Genomic DNA, 15,299 nt, shown 5'->3' with positions numbered 1-15,299 from the left:
CATCATGCTAGCAATGGTTTTCTTGATGTTAGGCTTGTAGAGTAGGGATGTGTGCTTTGATTATATATATATATCATGCTAGCAATGGTTTCCTTGATCTTAGGCTTGTAGAGTAGGGATGTGTGCTTTGGTTTTATATATATATCATGCTAGCAATGGTTTTCTTGATCTTAGGCTTCTAGAGTAGGGATGTGTGCTAAATTTATGGAAAAGACACTTGAAAAATTTATGATCTCAAAGAAATGCCAAGGTTTTTCATGGATCGAAATTTGATGTAAAATTTTATTCATTATCCTCATATTCTCATGTTATATGGAGCTATACACAATACTCGTATTAGTTTATTTATAAAGTGAGGCGCGATATCAAGAAATTCTTAGGCAGAAAGGTGAGCTAATTAACAGCTAGACAAGCCGACTTGCCAGAGTGGGACTATTAGCTTCATCGTTAATCCAAGGTCCTTCATATTTAGGGAGTGTTTGAAAAAGTTTTTAAAAAACACTTCTTGGCTTTTAGTTGGTTGAAAGTACTTTAGGTTGTTTGCGGTTATCAGCTTCTGCTTCAACTCATATTATTATTAATAAAAAACTGGAAGTAAGTTTGAGATGTTTTTTTTGTTTCTGTTTTTTTGTTAATAGCTTAAAATTACAATTTAATATTTATATATTTAAAAAATTTATCATATTAAAAAATTGTTCTCAATTTTTATAACTATTTTTGAGATTTTTTAATTATTAAATTGTATTTATATAAGAGTTTTTAAGAGTTTCGAATGGAATTCATAAAATTCTAATAATATTTTATTATAACTATTCATTTTTAAAAAAAAATATATAATGCGTTTTAAATAATTTCATTTCGATAAAATTTTATTTTACATATTTCGTGCATTTATACAAATTTTTCATTTGTTTTTTTTTTTAAATTTTATTAATCTTGTATGAAGTTTCACGCATTCATATTATAAAAAAAATCAATTTTGATACAAAATATTCAAAATATAATAATTATTTTCTCCAAATACTTAATTTTTAGCTTGTATTAATTTAGAGATTTATTTCTAAACACATCATACTTTTGTTTCTCACTAACTTCAAAACAATTTTTTTTAAAAAAAATCACTTTAAAATAGACAAAAAAATTTCTGTTAAACACCATCTGCATCGAATTAAAGAGAGTATATGGGCTCACGTTTCGCTTTGGCCCGGATGGTTATTAATGGGCTTTGTCCAATACAGCCCATGAACCAAAACACGTGTTCATAAATCCGATCTTCCCGCGAATCCTTCCATCCGTGATCATAAAATCCCGCAACGAAGAACAATTCTTCAACATGGTACATTGATCACATTCAATCATTCGATTCACTTTACTGTTAGCGTATTCGTTTCTCGTTCTTAAATGTCATGCCAATGATTATTTCGATTAATTTGTAGAAGATGGAGTCTGAATGTATTTCCCCGCTGGAGAATAGCTCGGGGAATCACCTTTCCGTTCAAGTTCCGCTCAAATTCCCATTTATAATTGGTAATTGTTTACATGTTCAGCTGTTTCGATGCATTAAATATTTGCTCGAGCTCTAGAAAGCTTTGTTTAGGTTGATTGACTGTTTGGAATTAATCGTTTTTTGCATATGATGCTGTAAAATAAGTTGAAGTTTGGTTTGATATATATGAAGGTGTTGCGGGAGGGACTGCATCAGGCAAAACTACTGTTTGCGATAAGATTATATCGCAACTCCATGATCAAAGGGTTGTTCTTGTCAATCAAGTAACTCCTTATCCTGGTTCCATATTGATTAATTCTGGATTATTATGCTAAAGATGCTTGAAATTTATATTGTGTTGATTGCATGTTTGAATTTATTTAGAAAGGAAAATCCTCGAAAAGATTAATGTTTTCCAATTTGCAAACCTTCGCATTCTCATTTTCAGTTTCCTTTAGCTTGTCAATTATGGATTGGACTACAAATTGCTGCGTGATGTGTGTTTCAGGATGCATTTTATCGCTCATTGAGTAATGAGCAGTTAGAGAAGGTTCATGAGTACAACTTTGACCATCCTGGTAAGCATAAACGAACTTTTGAAATGTATAAAAGACAAATGCTAAAAATATAGGAGATCAATGCTTAATTATATATTTCTAATACATAATAACCGTAGGAAGTTGCTTTTTAGATGCCTTCGACACAGAACTTTTGCTTTCATGCATGAAAACTCTAAGACATGGAAGAGCAGTCAGCATCCCCAATTATGATTTCAAGAGTCACAAAAGCACTGAGCCATCTCGCTTGGTACACTTCCAAGTTTTTTTTACAAAAAATACATGTTGTTTATATTACAAAATTAGTCTTTAAATGAGAAGCACAGAAGCTTTTGGATATGCTCATTCAACCTTAAAGGCAAGTAATTGCAACTCTACCCTCTTCACATTACTGTATATATTCAATTGGCTTGTGCTGTATAACATCCATAATCCATCAAGAACCTAGAAGCAGAACATTACTCTACTTTTCAGAACATATTATATGTCATGATATGGAGTTAAAATTAGTAATAGCAACAAGTTTTATTTCACTGATATCTCTCTGGAAGGCCCAGTACTTGTTCCAGTGTTTCTACATCGGCGCCCCCACATTAGTTCCCACAACCCTAATTTTAGGGCTTGAGCGATGATCTGGACATCTTAGAATAAGATCTGGTGCGACACTATTTGTTTCTAGTAATTAGTTTTACTGAATTTTTGTAGGTCAACCCCTCTGATGTCATAATTTTGGAAGGAATCCTAGTTCTTCAAGATTTTCATGTACGTGATCTTATGAACATGAAGATCTTTGTTGACACAGGTTTCTTGCTTTGAGCTTTGTTCCTCTTATCAATTGTAATTTTTGGGTTATTTATTTCTCTGTGTTACGTCCATAAGAAGTGAATTTGAAATTAATTAAAATAGTGTCTGAATGATGTAAGGATTTGACCTTGATGATTCACAGTTCTATGATAGTTACTAAAATTTCAGCGCTGCAGACTCTGATTTGCGGCTTGCAAGGAGGATACAACGTGACACTGTTAAGAGGGGCAGAAATATTGAGAATGTTCTTGACCAAGTTAGTATGGCAATGTTGTCATCACATCATTTTGGCACCTTTCATCTGTTGCTCAGGAATTGTATTCTAAGCTCACTCTATCTGTAGTAAATATAACTGCACTTAGAATAACAAATTGCAGTGACAGATTAGTCTAACCACTTGACATATGGAAGTGTAGAACATGAAGCAAACCGACTAAAGATAGAAAGAAAGTAATATATGGACTTGCATGGCTGTCCTAACTTATCTCTATCATTAAATGAGGGGAGGACTAGAGGTGATCTAAATTCATTTAACTGCAGTATCCATAATTTTTAAAGGCTAACTAATTATCCAGATGACCAGAACAGACATCATTATTGCTCAATCATTCTCTTATGCATGTAAAGGATGTGAACATCATATGTCATCATTCATTGCTTGGCATTTATGCTTGATCTTCTGTTATCAGTATTGTGTGATTTGCAGTATGCTAAATTCGTGAAGCCTAGTTTTGAGGAATTCATACTTCCATCCAAGAAACACGCCGATGTAATAATTCCCCGTGGAGCAGATAATGATGTCGCCATTGACCTGATAGTACAGCATATTCGTACAAAGCTTGGTCAACATGATCTCTGCAAAATATATCCAAACATATTTGTTATACATTCAACATTTCAGGTAACTTATATCTTGTTTAGGATCTTGTGATGAGCTTCTGTAACAGTGTATACATTCAATCTCGAGTTCTTGAAATAGTAACAGGAGTAAACTTATTTGAATCCATTTTTTTTTCTTTTCTTTTCTTTCTTTTTGTCTTCTTTGTAGATACGAGGGATGCACACACTAGTACGTGACACAAAAACCACTAAGCATGACTTTGTTTTTTATGCTGATCGACTCATTCGCTTGGTATGTCTGTTTACTGAAACTTTTGTAACATGTTTTTCTATGGTCATGTTAAAGAATATGTGTGTGTTTTATTTATATTGTAGGTTGTGGAGCATGGTCTCGGTCACCTTCCCTTCACTGAAAAACAGATAATCACCCCTACAGGTGATAAATCCCATTGCTTCATTTGCTTTCGTTAATAAAATGAAGAAAGCAAGAAATGGTTGCTTGTGAGTGAGGGTCTCTACAATTAACTTGGTGTGAAGGGTTTCATCTATGAACTCCAATCTTCCATTGAGACACTAGTAAATATTTTCCATTGGATGGGGATCTTTAAAGAAAACATTCTTCCTCTTCCAACCACTTGCAGGATCTGTCTATACAGGAGTTGTTTTCTGCAAAAGATTATGTGGCGTTTCGGTCATTAGAAGGTAATTATCCCCTTGGTTTGAAATCAAGAAATGACCATTTAATCTACTCTATTTCTATACTTCACTTTAAGGTAGAATAAGGTCGTAAATAAAAAACTCCGAAGTTTTACAAGACAGCTTCAACATCATTACCAAATAATGGTCATTCATGTCAAATTGATATTCGGAGGTTAACGTTAGATTTAGAATATCCCCTTTCTTCTTCTGTATGTACATTTGTGTTTCTGGCGCTCATGCCTTCGATTTCTCGATCAGTGGGGAGAGTATGGAAAACGCACTAAGAGCGTGCTGCAAGGGAATCAAAATTGGAAAAATCTTGATCCATGGAGAGGGTAAAAAAGGGCGACAGGTTTGTCAATGCAACCAACTGAATGTAGTTCGTTTCACACAGATCTTCACCTATTTAAACTTAGTTTTTTTCCAATCACTGCAGTTGATTTATGAGAAGTTACCATCAGATATAGCAAGTCGTCATGTGTTACTGCTCGATCCAGTTCTTGCCTCAGGTTCGACATGCAGATGCCCAGTAAATAAATGCTTGAGTTTGCTTACATTGGATAACATTAATTGCTCATGAATCCTCTTAATAATGTAAAGTACAAATGATGAGTTGAAATATTACACCACGTATCTATAATCTATAAATATCCCAAAAGCCTTGTTTATTCCTCTTGTTCTGTGGTCAGGAAATTCCGCAGTAAAAGCAATTTCTGTGTTACTTGGCAAGGGGGTTGCAGAATCCAATATTATTTTCTTGAATCTTATTGCGGTGAGTTAACTTAGCAATTTGTGATATTATTGAGTTCCGGAGTTCACATTTTTATTTGATTTATGATTTAACAATTCAAAAATTCAGGCCCCCGAAGGAATTCATGCTGTTTGTCAGAAATTTCCAAGACTGAAAATAGTGACATCCGAGATAGATGCCTCACTTAACAAAGACATGCGTGTGATTCCCGGCATGGGCGAATTCGGGGATCGTTACTTTGGAACTGGTTGAAATTCGGCAATAAATCTCGATGTCACGCGGAAAAGAATTAGTGGATACACAAAAAGCATCTTCCAAATTTAAAATTGTAACGCACAACATAGCAAGGAAAAGAAGAGTAGGAGTAAATTTTGATATTTTAATTTAACGCACAACAAAATGTTCTAATTTCACCTGATCTCATCTGCGAATTACCCACTATCGGGAAAAAAATAAAATAACAATAGAATTTTTAGCTACCATTTTTGGTATTTTGGTTTAATGAATATCCATTCAGTGAATGATCATTGCACCAAAAAAAAAAAAAAACACCAATTTGGGGAAATCAATAGCTTTAACAATAAATCCAAAGCAAACCCATAAAACAAAAAAAAAGTGCGCTGACAATGCTGAATTTCCTTCTGGTTTACTACTTTTTCCACTATCAAAACTTGCAATGTGGATTTCTGGAAAGGTATACTTTCAATTGTAAGGGTCGACATTTCTTCACCGGGATTTGGAGCTCATTGCCTACATTATTTATGACTGAGCGAGTTTCTTTTTCTTCTTCCTTGAGGCAAAGCTACTAGGTCCGATTTCTAGGGACATTCGTTTGGTCCTGCAGAGATAAAACCAAGGTTTAATAAGGCACAACAAAAGTTATCTCCAATTCCGACATAAATTTGAAACAAAACTGTAGTTAAATATCGAACATACCGTTTGGATAGCTCCCCGGCTTCGTAATTAGCCTTTTCGGATACAGCATCTGTTCCATACAATAATTTCATCATATTCCAGAGATGTAATGAATTCATGTACAGAAATGTTATCAGAACCACATATCCAAATGTCACACAAAGATTTACTGTTACTGCGTTCTATGAGAGCGAGAAAAACGGCCATGAAACTATCTGGAACCTAATATTGTCTGTAGCAGAATATGACCCTCAAGCTTTAGCTATCGACAGTTATTAAAGCATATTGTATCACCAAAAATTCAAACCAATAGGCACTAGCACTTTTTTATAAGTAATTTCAAAAGACAAACTAGGCAAAGGGATCAACTTGCAACAGAGACCCAAAAACCAAAGCAAGAAGCTGTCGACATGATTAAGATTAATTTGGAACACATACCTTCGTCTCCAGCACCATCTTCACTTTCCAAACCAGAACCCCATCGATCTCCCCCATCATCATTATCACATCTGTTCCCCACAGGAGGTATCCAAAAGTCGACATCTTCTACTGAATCACTCTCTTTTCCTATAGAATCTCTTATTTCAGAGATCTTTTCATCAGCAATTTCCTCCGATTCCTTAGTTTTCTTCTTCTTCTTCAACTTACCGTCTTCATTCTTTTTTTTCTTCTTCTCCTGTTTTTCCTCATCAAGCTTCCCCTTCGTCCCATGTTGCATTTCTTTTTCAACCTCCTCCTTCTCTGCTTACACGGTAATGCACAAATCAAGCATAAAAATCAAAGCTTTAAACATATTCTCTGCTTAAAAAGAATGTTTGTAACTCGGTTAAGCCTTTAAGCAAAACGGCAAATCAGACAAACCTAACATGCTGAGGAAACGCTTTCCACTTATATGCTTCCATATATGCTCCTCCGATTTGTTGATGGTAACTCCAGTTAGTTTGCAGATTAGCTTCGATCTGCAACATCATAAAACCAAATGCAACACTTTATGGTGTGTTTGGAGAAATTACACGCTTTGACACAATATATCAAAATAACTATATTCAAATCCCCGTGGAAGTGGGTTTGGATTCCTAATTCCATAACCAAGCTCATAGAACAAAATCCCCAGAAGAGCTATAAGCGTGATTCTATTATCAGTTCTATGAATTCAAGTCCCTGCTAATAGTACCATTCAATTAGAACGTAAAATATTTTCCTTGAAATTTAAACCAAACACAAATTCTATGCAATCACAATCCACAAACACTCACAATTTTAAATCAAGCAGCCTAAGAAGACAACGAGTAAGAATTACCGAGCAGCTGGGTCCTGGCGGAACATGTTGACAGGGGGCTTCTTACGGGAGACGGCGGAGTCGATAAGTCCCAGACGGCAGTGCTTGGACAGGGCGTAAGAGTCCCTGGAATGAGCTGGCAGCTCGTGACCAGTCTCAACGCATTTAAGCCGGCCATTTTCGAGCGTCTGGAAGGTTGGCGAGCCGAGTAAATTGAATCCTTCCTTCTGCTCGGAGGTGGTGGTAGGGTTTGCTGCTGCTTTCTTCTTCCCCATACCCACAAAATAAATTTAATTTAACCTCAAAAAACAAAAATCCAGCAGTAATATGGGTGGGTTTTCAATTTTTTAATTGAATTAAATAATAAGATAAATTTACAATGGATTATGGGCCGGAGTTTCAGCCCGTCCCCTGGTTTAATTGTTCAAGGAATTGGGTTTTCAAACCCAGGCCCATTACATTTATTATAATATCTTCTTTTGAAAATAAAAGGCAAATAATATTGATAAATAATAATTATTATAATAATAAATAATTTGAAATAAATTAACTATAAAATAATAGGAATGTAAAGTTAAAAAAAAATTAGTTGGCAAACATTATTTTTCAAAACAGAAGTAATCTGTTGTCGCACTCGTAATTATGTAATAAAGATCACAAAAATACACAATATATTTTAAATGAAAATGTATCCAAAAAATTGAAAGCAAATTATCCAAGTTTGGAATGAGATATCGAACTTGAGACTTAATTGTAACAAATTATTCACTCTTCTTTCGTTGAGCTTCTATTGAATCGAGAAATAAAATAAGTTACATTATCAATATAACTAAAATTCAAACATATTTTTGAAATAAAAGAAGTACAATTGGATCATTTTAGTACAAGACAAGTTATTACTTGGTCTCGATTCTACCATCAACTCGAATCTGGTTTGAATTCACTCAGCCAACTTTTAACTTAACCGCTTGCGTGCATCACATTCTAAGCAGAGTACATTTTTCTTAATAATGTTTTTTTATCCTTTTTCTCCTTTCATTTGTTGAATGTAGCTTCGGCACTGATCATTAAGAACACAAAATTGGCAATCTCATGGCCATCCATGCAAGTGCACAAACTCATGTTTGTCTATAGTTATCTCAGCCAATCAAACAGACCGTCTTGTGAGGCAAAGAGTAAATCCTGCAGAATGCAAAAACATGCCAAGATTATAGAATTTCCACGAAACATACCTAAGGAAACATGTAAGCAACTCGAGTTGGAAGGATATGTTAAGAGTTTACCGAGAGATGGAAGTCTAGTGGAGCATCGAGTTCTAAGTTGTAAAGATCAGTAAATCCGTTGGAAGCATTGACATGTTGCTGGCGTACATCAGTAATGTTGCTGCAATTTTGAGTTAACCAGGCGTCATTGTTTGTTCTTGTATCACCGGGAATTGCATTAGAATCCATCATATTAATCCATAAATGGGAGTCCACTACACCCAAGTCAAAAGCTTGTGATTCTCCAGCCAAGCAAGTGGCATACTCCGAGTGATCATCATCCAACTGAAATGGTTCTTCAAGATTCTCTGCTGAAGTTTTCTGTGGCTGAGGAGGATCGGGAGCACATACCTCGGAGTCCTCAGAACAACCTGAACGGTCCCCAAGTCAGATTCTTCAATTACCAAGTATGTTTTTTCAATGTTGCCAGTCTCCTTTTGTTGCTGATAGAAAATTTTAGAAACCACATATTCGCCGTCTCTCTCATCTTCTTCATCCCCTATATGGTATTGATGCATGATCCAGTTACATTTTTCAGGCTTGGATCCCTTTTCCGATGTTCCATAAAGAACCATGATTTTCTTGAAACCTTTCAGAACTACATTTTTCAGCACAAGCTTGGTCTTACCAGTCTTGTGCCACCGAACACGGCCTTTTGCCGTGCTTTCTTTTGCAAGAATTATTCTCCTGCGCTTCCGCTTACCACTAGCATATGCATTGATGATTCTATGAAAGAAATATACACTGCTTCCATCTGCTTTGGCACCTGTAACAATTCAATATTATCATTTGCAAATTGTGTTGTGAAAAAAAAAAAGTTTCCCCAGAAATGTCTTTAAATTTACATGCCATATTTATGTTTGTTGATCTTAATTATGACAATCTCTATTATTGATGAACCCAGGGAGCATTGCAGAGAAAAGAGACAATACTACATGTTTATCTACAAGTTAATTATGAGCCAACTCACCAGGTAGATTTTCAGGGTGAGTGTAGCATACACCTTCATCTCCTTCCAGGGTCGGAATAAATTCGTCAATAAACTCATGCGGTTCCGAAACTCCAACCCCACATTTTGCAGCCAAATGTTCCAACAGCTCGACATCAGATGGACCGAACTTCACACCAGCAGGAAGCCCAGGCCAATCTTCGGAAACCTGAACTAGGTTATATAAATGCTTGTCTCACAAGAATCTTACTTGAATACATGCAATTTGAATAGTTGCAATGATAACTTTTAACTACATATATCAAACTGGAAAGGAGTTTATTCGATGGTTGATTACTCAAAAAACAAGAAAATCGAGCTTACTGCAGTATTATCGATTTGGCACTGGCAATTTGGGTACTCCCACTTTACGCCACAATCATTGATCTGATTTCCTGCAGGCAGACCAGCATTTTTCACCTTTTTAGCAAGCCCTCTACCGTCGATAAGCCAAACCCTGTATCATTGAGGTATGCATTAGGCCAAACTAAACTGAAGAACAACTTCTCAACCAAAGAAGCGAAGCATTTACAATCCCTCAAACTTCAACATAAAAGTGAGGCATATGACTCTTCAAAATTGACACCGACGGAGAACAAACGAAACAAGACATTGAACTTGATACTGAATGAGAGCAAGATAAAGTTCCAAGTATATATGATTGGTTTAAAGTCTGAAACTTGAAGTACAAAATTTTCGTCTTAATTTATGAAGTGAGCCTGCGTGCTATGCCATATGCACGTCCATTTAATATTTATAATAATACATTCACCAAGAATTCAGTGGAACTTCACTTAAAACTAAAACCCTTGTGCCAGATATCAAACTGCACCGGATAATTCTTGGTTTGAATGATTCACCTCACACTACAAGCTTTGGAAATCAACCCAAATAAAAAAAATAGTAAAATTTATATTAAACATCGAAAAGGGTCTTCTTAAATTATACTAACTGGACGTGCATGTAAATAAATTCATACATCGCTGCAGATTAATTCAATCAATCGGAATCTTGCCCACCACTAATGACAGACAGTCAAGTTGAAAATCCATTCGTCTTCCAAGATTATGTTTTTTCCTATTTATCATCCATCAAATTAAATTAATGGAAAAATGAATCTCATCGATCAACAAAGATCTATTTTTTATCGTATACCTGGCCATGATTCAGAACAGATAAGCACCAGAAAAAACTGAAAATGCATTCCAAGTAGCGATGAGAGTGTCTAATACGTTCCCTAGCTTTACTTTTCTCCACTCAGTTAAGTAATGAGCGGGAAGTTCCAGCCGCGATAGGCTCGAAATTTCGGAGATGAGGCTCGGTGGAGCATGTTTTATAGACCATAACGCGTTTTAAACAGGGCCCACGGTTGACCGAAGCTGACTCCGAGCCTCTCTGTCTGCAACCGAAGCTTTCTTCTTGTAAGAAGCTAGATTATGTGGGAGCCGGAGAAAACCTGCCCTCCAAGTTATTAGTGGAAACTGCAGGCAGACCCTCGTAGTTCCATGGGTGTTAATTCGTGGGGTCAGATGGGTTCGGGTCGTGCTGACTGCTGAGACATGAAAGTATTAAAAAACTGTTCAAAGGAACTCGGTCTGAACTTGAACCAACTTGAAAACTTTGAATCCGACCTCGAACTCGAACTCGACTCAACTCGATCAACTCAACTCAATCCGATTTTTTTTTTACTTTTTAAAAAATTAAATAAAAATAATATTTTAATTTAAACACATAATAACAAAATATCTTTTACATGATTTAAATTTAATTATAAAAAATTAAAAATATAATTACTAAATCGAATAAATAATTGTTTTTTAAATGTATAAAATAAATATTAAATGATAATAATTTATGATATAAATATACAATATTTTTTTTCAAACATAAAATAAATAAAAATGTAGACAATATTTATTAACTATATATTTTTTAAAAAATTAAAATTTTCGAGTCAACTCAGACCTTTTTCGGGTCGAATTGACACTTCAGATCCTATTTTGACAAGAATTATATTTCTCAATAGTTTTTGAGTTGTTTCAAGAATTATATTTCAATTTTATTTGAATCAAATTTTATCTTATTTCAATTTTATTTGAATCAAATTTTATCTTTTTTCAATTTTAGTGATACTAAATGAGGGCGATGCTAACAAAAATAATTAATTAAATTCATTAAGAAGAACCAACAAAATTACGTTAACTATTAGATATGTAAGTTTGGTTAAAAGAAAAATATATATCAAATGGTAGAAGTCTTTTAAATTATAAAAGGCATGACAATGAAAGAAATATTTGTTACTTGGATATCAAGCATAACAAAAAACGATGAGACAACAAAGTTTACTTCTTGTGTTAATTACATCTAACTAATGATTTCTTTACCACTTCGGTATAGTCTATTCGAGAAGGGGAGGAAAACCACGAATTTTACGAGGTAATTATAGTGTACTAAATATTTTATAAAATATCTAGAATAATGTGAAATTTCGATTATTGTTTACTGAGAAAACAAACACAAAATTGGAGAACATGTCTAAAATTTAAGTTACGCTTATGGGAATGAACAAACAAAACAGAGAAAATCATTATTGATATTGGAATTTGCACCCTGAGATTTCAGCTGATATATTTAGTCGCTAAAGCATTCACCAACATCAAACGAGATTTTGGGAGATATAACATCAAAATTCAAAAAACGTTTTTGAAAAAAACACGAGTTCCTACTGCAATTACTAATAATTATTGTTATTAATATTCGTTATAACAAAACAAAAGCCGGAGGCGACTCCTTGAACAACATGAAAAAAAACATTCCCAATCATACCCTATTTTGCAATGTGCAAAGCCATAAATTATCGTTTGCACAAGGAAAGGTGAAATGACATTCTAGCTGACGCAGAGTACTGAGATACGAAGAACCTCAAACTGCGTTATACCTTCAGCTGGAGCCAAGAACTCTACGTGGATCCAGCTGACCGCTGCAATAACTTGACAAGACAGTAGACAGCTCTTGTCGACCCTTCCATTCTTCAAAAGGTTTCAAAACAATAGGAGCTTCTATGGCCGCGGAATTCACACATAACATTGTGTTGTAATCCTCATCACCAAAATCGGGGAGAGCCTTCGCTTTTTTGTCCCAAGGGTTCCATACAACTGTGCATAATGAACATCTTTTACAATGGTGTGTTGGAACTGACTCAAAATCTTCAGAGCGTGACAAATGAAGTACAAATAAAATTAGTCACAAATGACGAAACCTGCATCTGGCATGCCATCTTTGCGAAGGACAAGGGTTCTTTTCTTCTCGTGATCTATTACGGCTATCTTAGTTGGTGTGCTCAAATACACCCGGTCAATCTATAAAATAACACAAAAGATGCAAACTGAGTGGAAACGTTTCCTTTTTGTAAGTTTGAAATTCAAGTTCAGACAGAGTGGGTGTTAAAAAAAGTAATAAACTAATAATTAGATGCAAATGGTGATATGAAACAAGTTACCTCGCCATCAAAGGTAATTGCATCTGCCTGCTCAGTGAATCTCTCCTTTTGTAGTAAGTTATCAAAGTAGTCAAGTGTCTCCAATCCCTCAACGCGCACTTCACTGCAAATCAAACAGCATCATGCAACCTATCTAGAAGGGTAATAAAGATTCTAGCAAATTAAGATTTAAAAAGGAAATGGAAAAATCAAATTTCTCACCAACATGATATAAAATGTGCCACTGAGACATGGACCCACTAGACCAAAAATCAATAAAAGATAAAGAAAATAGCAAAAAGATAGCTAGCGAAGGTAAAGAGGCAAACCTGATATCAGATACTGACAGGTAATTGCATAACACAAATGTAAAGGAGAAAGGCTTGTTGTCAGTATTTCGCACGCGAGGTATCATGGTGAGCTTGCCAGCAGTTAGAGAGATGCGCAAACGCAACTCAAATCTGTAAAAAGAATCAGAACTAGATTGAAATCTTTTAATATTGTAGTATAATATAGATTCAATTCTAAACCATTTCGTAATTTAAATTGACTTTATAAACTACTCAAGATTCAAAAACTCCACTTTTAAACTACATAAACTGAACAAATATATAATGGAATTAGTCGTAATATTTTTTATCTTATGTGCATTAGGTGTCATTATTTACAAATAGAGGTGTCGCGTCATTAGAATCTTTACCTGTGCAGCCAGATCTTCAGATCATCTTCTGTGGATTCCAGCATAAGATCCACAGTTGAATGATTGCTGGCAGGGGGCAAAGGTGAAGGAGAACTGTCCAGTGACCACAATCGAGTGCTTGCAAATCCATGTTGCTCCAGTGAAGTAGAGTTGGTAAACTAAAAAGTGCACACACAACATAAGAATACAAAACAACTCAAAATGGTCCTGTCGATTTTACAAAGTTGTTGGAGTTCACCTGTGGAAAGTTTATGTGTATACCACCCCTGATGGCTTTAGAAGACCTCCGCGCAGCCTGCTAAACAGAATAAAATCAAATGTGCAATATTACAGCTTTTAATTTAATTCATGATCACGAAAGAATATACCTTGCTTGTTCAGATCAGATAACAAATAATAGGTTTACCTTGCTGCTTATGAAGATCATCTCCTCCCTTCGTTCATTCTTCCAAGAAACAACCTGGCCCCCATGCAAAAGCACCTGCAGCAATATGTTATTTAAATTTATTCCTAATCCTCGTCTAGAATTCTGTACATCGATCAAAATCAAAAGTAAGGTGAGCAGTGTGACCAAGACAATTCCTCGGTGAAATGATCCACAACAGCGATCGAACTGCAGGGAAACCATAAAATAGCCACAAAATTGAAAGATTGCGAACCTCGGCACTCGAACCAGAGGGCTCCGACAAAATAATCCTCGGCGATCCGTCGCCGTCCTGAACAATATTCACCGGCATCTTACTTTTTCTCGATCTCTCTATCAAATTGCTCACAATTGGGCGTCCTTTTCCTTTCCTCCACTCCAGCTACACAGAAAAAAAAAACCGACAATCAAACCAGAATGAGTAAAATTACGGAAATTAATTCGCGGACAGGGTACACAAATCACAAAAAAATACATACCGTAAACGCAATGTAAGCAAATAATAGATGCAATTTGTACAACAAAGACTACATCGTTCATTAAAGGGGGAAAAAACAAATGACAAATGAAGTCGATCATACTATTGGGGTTAAAAAATGACGATTAAACGATCAATCTAATAAAATATCAGCTTCGATTGTGATTTGTTAATCACAATCGATCGTCGAGATCATGTCGGGTTGCAATTTATACAGTATCGCATCATACGTTCCAACGATTAAAAAATTCTTACAACAATGGAATCGGAGTCGATTTCATCCAAAGCAGAGAGAATCGAAACGCTTTCCTTTTGAAGTCATTGGATTCTAAGGGGAGAATGGCGTCGTTTTCTGTTTGAGATTGGGCCTCCGGTGTCGCAACTCTTGCATTTTTTTTTGGGTTTGGGCCTCTACTTGTCGTCCTTCGATGGGGGGATTTGATTGGTTTGATTTGATTTGATGGAGGTATGTATTTTTTCTAGGGCATGGGATCAACTTTTATTTAGTAAATAAATTTTATATTGAATCGTGATTGTTTAAAAAAATCTTCCTTAGCTGTAAAGTCAGAGCCAGGATATTGATTCAATTTGGATTATAATTAATAAATAAAAAATATAAATTTTATCATGCTCATCCA

At 35.2% G+C, this 15,299-nt stretch overlaps 3 protein-coding genes and 1 pseudogene across 6 annotated transcripts; 1 reads left to right on the top strand and 3 right to left on the bottom strand.

Annotated features, from left to right (window-relative positions):
* The first annotated feature begins 1,339 nt into the window (after positions 1 to 1,339).
* On the top strand, positions 1,340 to 5,752 carry LOC140821974 (uridine kinase-like protein 5). Of its 3 annotated transcripts, none has more exons than XM_073182678.1 (14): positions 1,340 to 1,527; positions 1,679 to 1,770; positions 1,995 to 2,064; positions 2,178 to 2,293; positions 2,749 to 2,845; positions 3,024 to 3,103; positions 3,554 to 3,748; positions 3,896 to 3,979; positions 4,063 to 4,123; positions 4,329 to 4,389; positions 4,645 to 4,738; positions 4,823 to 4,895; positions 5,076 to 5,158; positions 5,246 to 5,752. In XM_073182678.1, the coding sequence occupies exons 1-14, from the start codon at positions 1,440 to 1,442 to the stop codon at positions 5,387 to 5,389; spliced, it is 1,338 nt and encodes a 445-aa protein (XP_073038779.1). In that variant the 5' UTR covers positions 1,340 to 1,439; the 3' UTR covers positions 5,390 to 5,752. The 3 variants fall into 3 exon arrangements, with proteins under 3 accessions (XP_073038779.1, XP_073038778.1, XP_073038777.1); XM_073182677.1 differs by having other exon boundaries at positions 2,163 to 2,293; XM_073182676.1 differs by having other exon boundaries at positions 4,645 to 4,895.
* LOC140821976 (uncharacterized) lies at positions 5,719 to 7,642 on the bottom strand. Its single transcript, XM_073182679.1, has 5 exons — positions 7,353 to 7,642; positions 6,914 to 7,011; positions 6,491 to 6,793; positions 6,074 to 6,122; positions 5,719 to 5,975 (listed from the first exon to the last, which is right to left on the bottom strand). The coding sequence occupies exons 1-5, from the start codon at positions 7,604 to 7,606 to the stop codon at positions 5,897 to 5,899; spliced, it is 783 nt and encodes a 260-aa protein (XP_073038780.1). The 5' UTR covers positions 7,607 to 7,642; the 3' UTR covers positions 5,719 to 5,896.
* Positions 7,643 to 8,097: 455 nt separating this feature from the next.
* On the bottom strand, positions 8,098 to 11,148 carry LOC140821882 (NAC domain-containing protein 10-like; annotated as a pseudogene).
* Positions 11,149 to 12,304: 1,156 nt separating this feature from the next.
* On the bottom strand, positions 12,305 to 15,102 carry LOC140822007 (putative glucose-6-phosphate 1-epimerase). Of its 2 annotated transcripts, none has more exons than XM_073182714.1 (9): positions 14,917 to 15,102; positions 14,419 to 14,565; positions 14,166 to 14,240; positions 13,998 to 14,057; positions 13,760 to 13,917; positions 13,389 to 13,520; positions 13,081 to 13,183; positions 12,841 to 12,940; positions 12,305 to 12,736 (listed from the first exon to the last, which is right to left on the bottom strand). In XM_073182714.1, exons 2-9 carry the CDS (start codon positions 14,494 to 14,496, stop codon positions 12,522 to 12,524), a joined length of 921 nt encoding a protein of 306 aa, XP_073038815.1. In that variant the 5' UTR covers positions 14,497 to 14,565; positions 14,917 to 15,102; the 3' UTR covers positions 12,305 to 12,521. The 2 variants fall into 2 exon arrangements, with proteins under 2 accessions (XP_073038815.1, XP_073038816.1); XM_073182715.1 differs by having other exon boundaries at positions 13,998 to 14,054; positions 14,917 to 15,098.
* Between the last annotated feature and the right edge of the window lie 197 nt (positions 15,103 to 15,299).

The sequence above is a fragment of the Primulina eburnea genome, unplaced genomic scaffold, assembly GCF_022965805.1.
Source record: "Primulina eburnea isolate SZY01 unplaced genomic scaffold, ASM2296580v1 ctg739_ERROPOS11973397, whole genome shotgun sequence".
Classification (NCBI taxonomy): Eukaryota; Viridiplantae; Streptophyta; class Magnoliopsida; order Lamiales; family Gesneriaceae; genus Primulina; species Primulina eburnea.
The sequence above is the reverse complement of the archived record's forward strand: the minus strand, read 5'-3'. Positions and strand labels throughout refer to the sequence as shown.

What these genes read in the sequence shown, in the direction of transcription:
- LOC140821974 (XM_073182676.1), top strand. Translation starts at nt 1,440, where the DNA reads ATGGAGTCTGAATGTATTTCCCCGCTGGAGAATAGCTCGGGGAATCAC. An exon ending in TTATACATTCAACATTTCAG is followed by an intron (nt 3,749 to 3,895) that starts GTAACTTATATC and finishes TCTTCTTTGTAG; the next exon opens with ATACGAGGGATGCACACACT. An exon ending in GGCGTTTCGGTCATTAGAAG is followed by an intron (nt 4,390 to 4,644) that starts GTAATTATCCCC and finishes TTTCTCGATCAG; the next exon opens with TGGGGAGAGTATGGAAAACG.
- LOC140821976 (XM_073182679.1), bottom strand. Translation starts at nt 7,606, where the DNA reads ATGGGGAAGAAGAAAGCAGCAGCAAACCCTACCACCACCTCCGAGCAG. An exon ending in GCGTTTCCTCAGCATGTTAG is followed by an intron (nt 6,794 to 6,913) that starts GTTTGTCTGATT and finishes CCGTGTAAGCAG; the next exon opens with AGAAGGAGGAGGTTGAAAAA. An exon ending in GCCGGGGAGCTATCCAAACG is followed by an intron (nt 5,976 to 6,073) that starts GTATGTTCGATA and finishes TTATCTCTGCAG; the next exon opens with GACCAAACGAATGTCCCTAG.
- LOC140822007 (XM_073182714.1), bottom strand. Translation starts at nt 14,496, where the DNA reads ATGCCGGTGAATATTGTTCAGGACGGCGACGGATCGCCGAGGATTATT. An exon ending in TGATCTTCATAAGCAGCAAG is followed by an intron (nt 14,058 to 14,165) that starts GTAAACCTATTA and finishes TATTCTGTTTAG; the next exon opens with CAGGCTGCGCGGAGGTCTTC. An exon ending in AGATGGCATGCCAGATGCAG is followed by an intron (nt 12,737 to 12,840) that starts GTTTCGTCATTT and finishes CATTATGCACAG; the next exon opens with TTGTATGGAACCCTTGGGAC.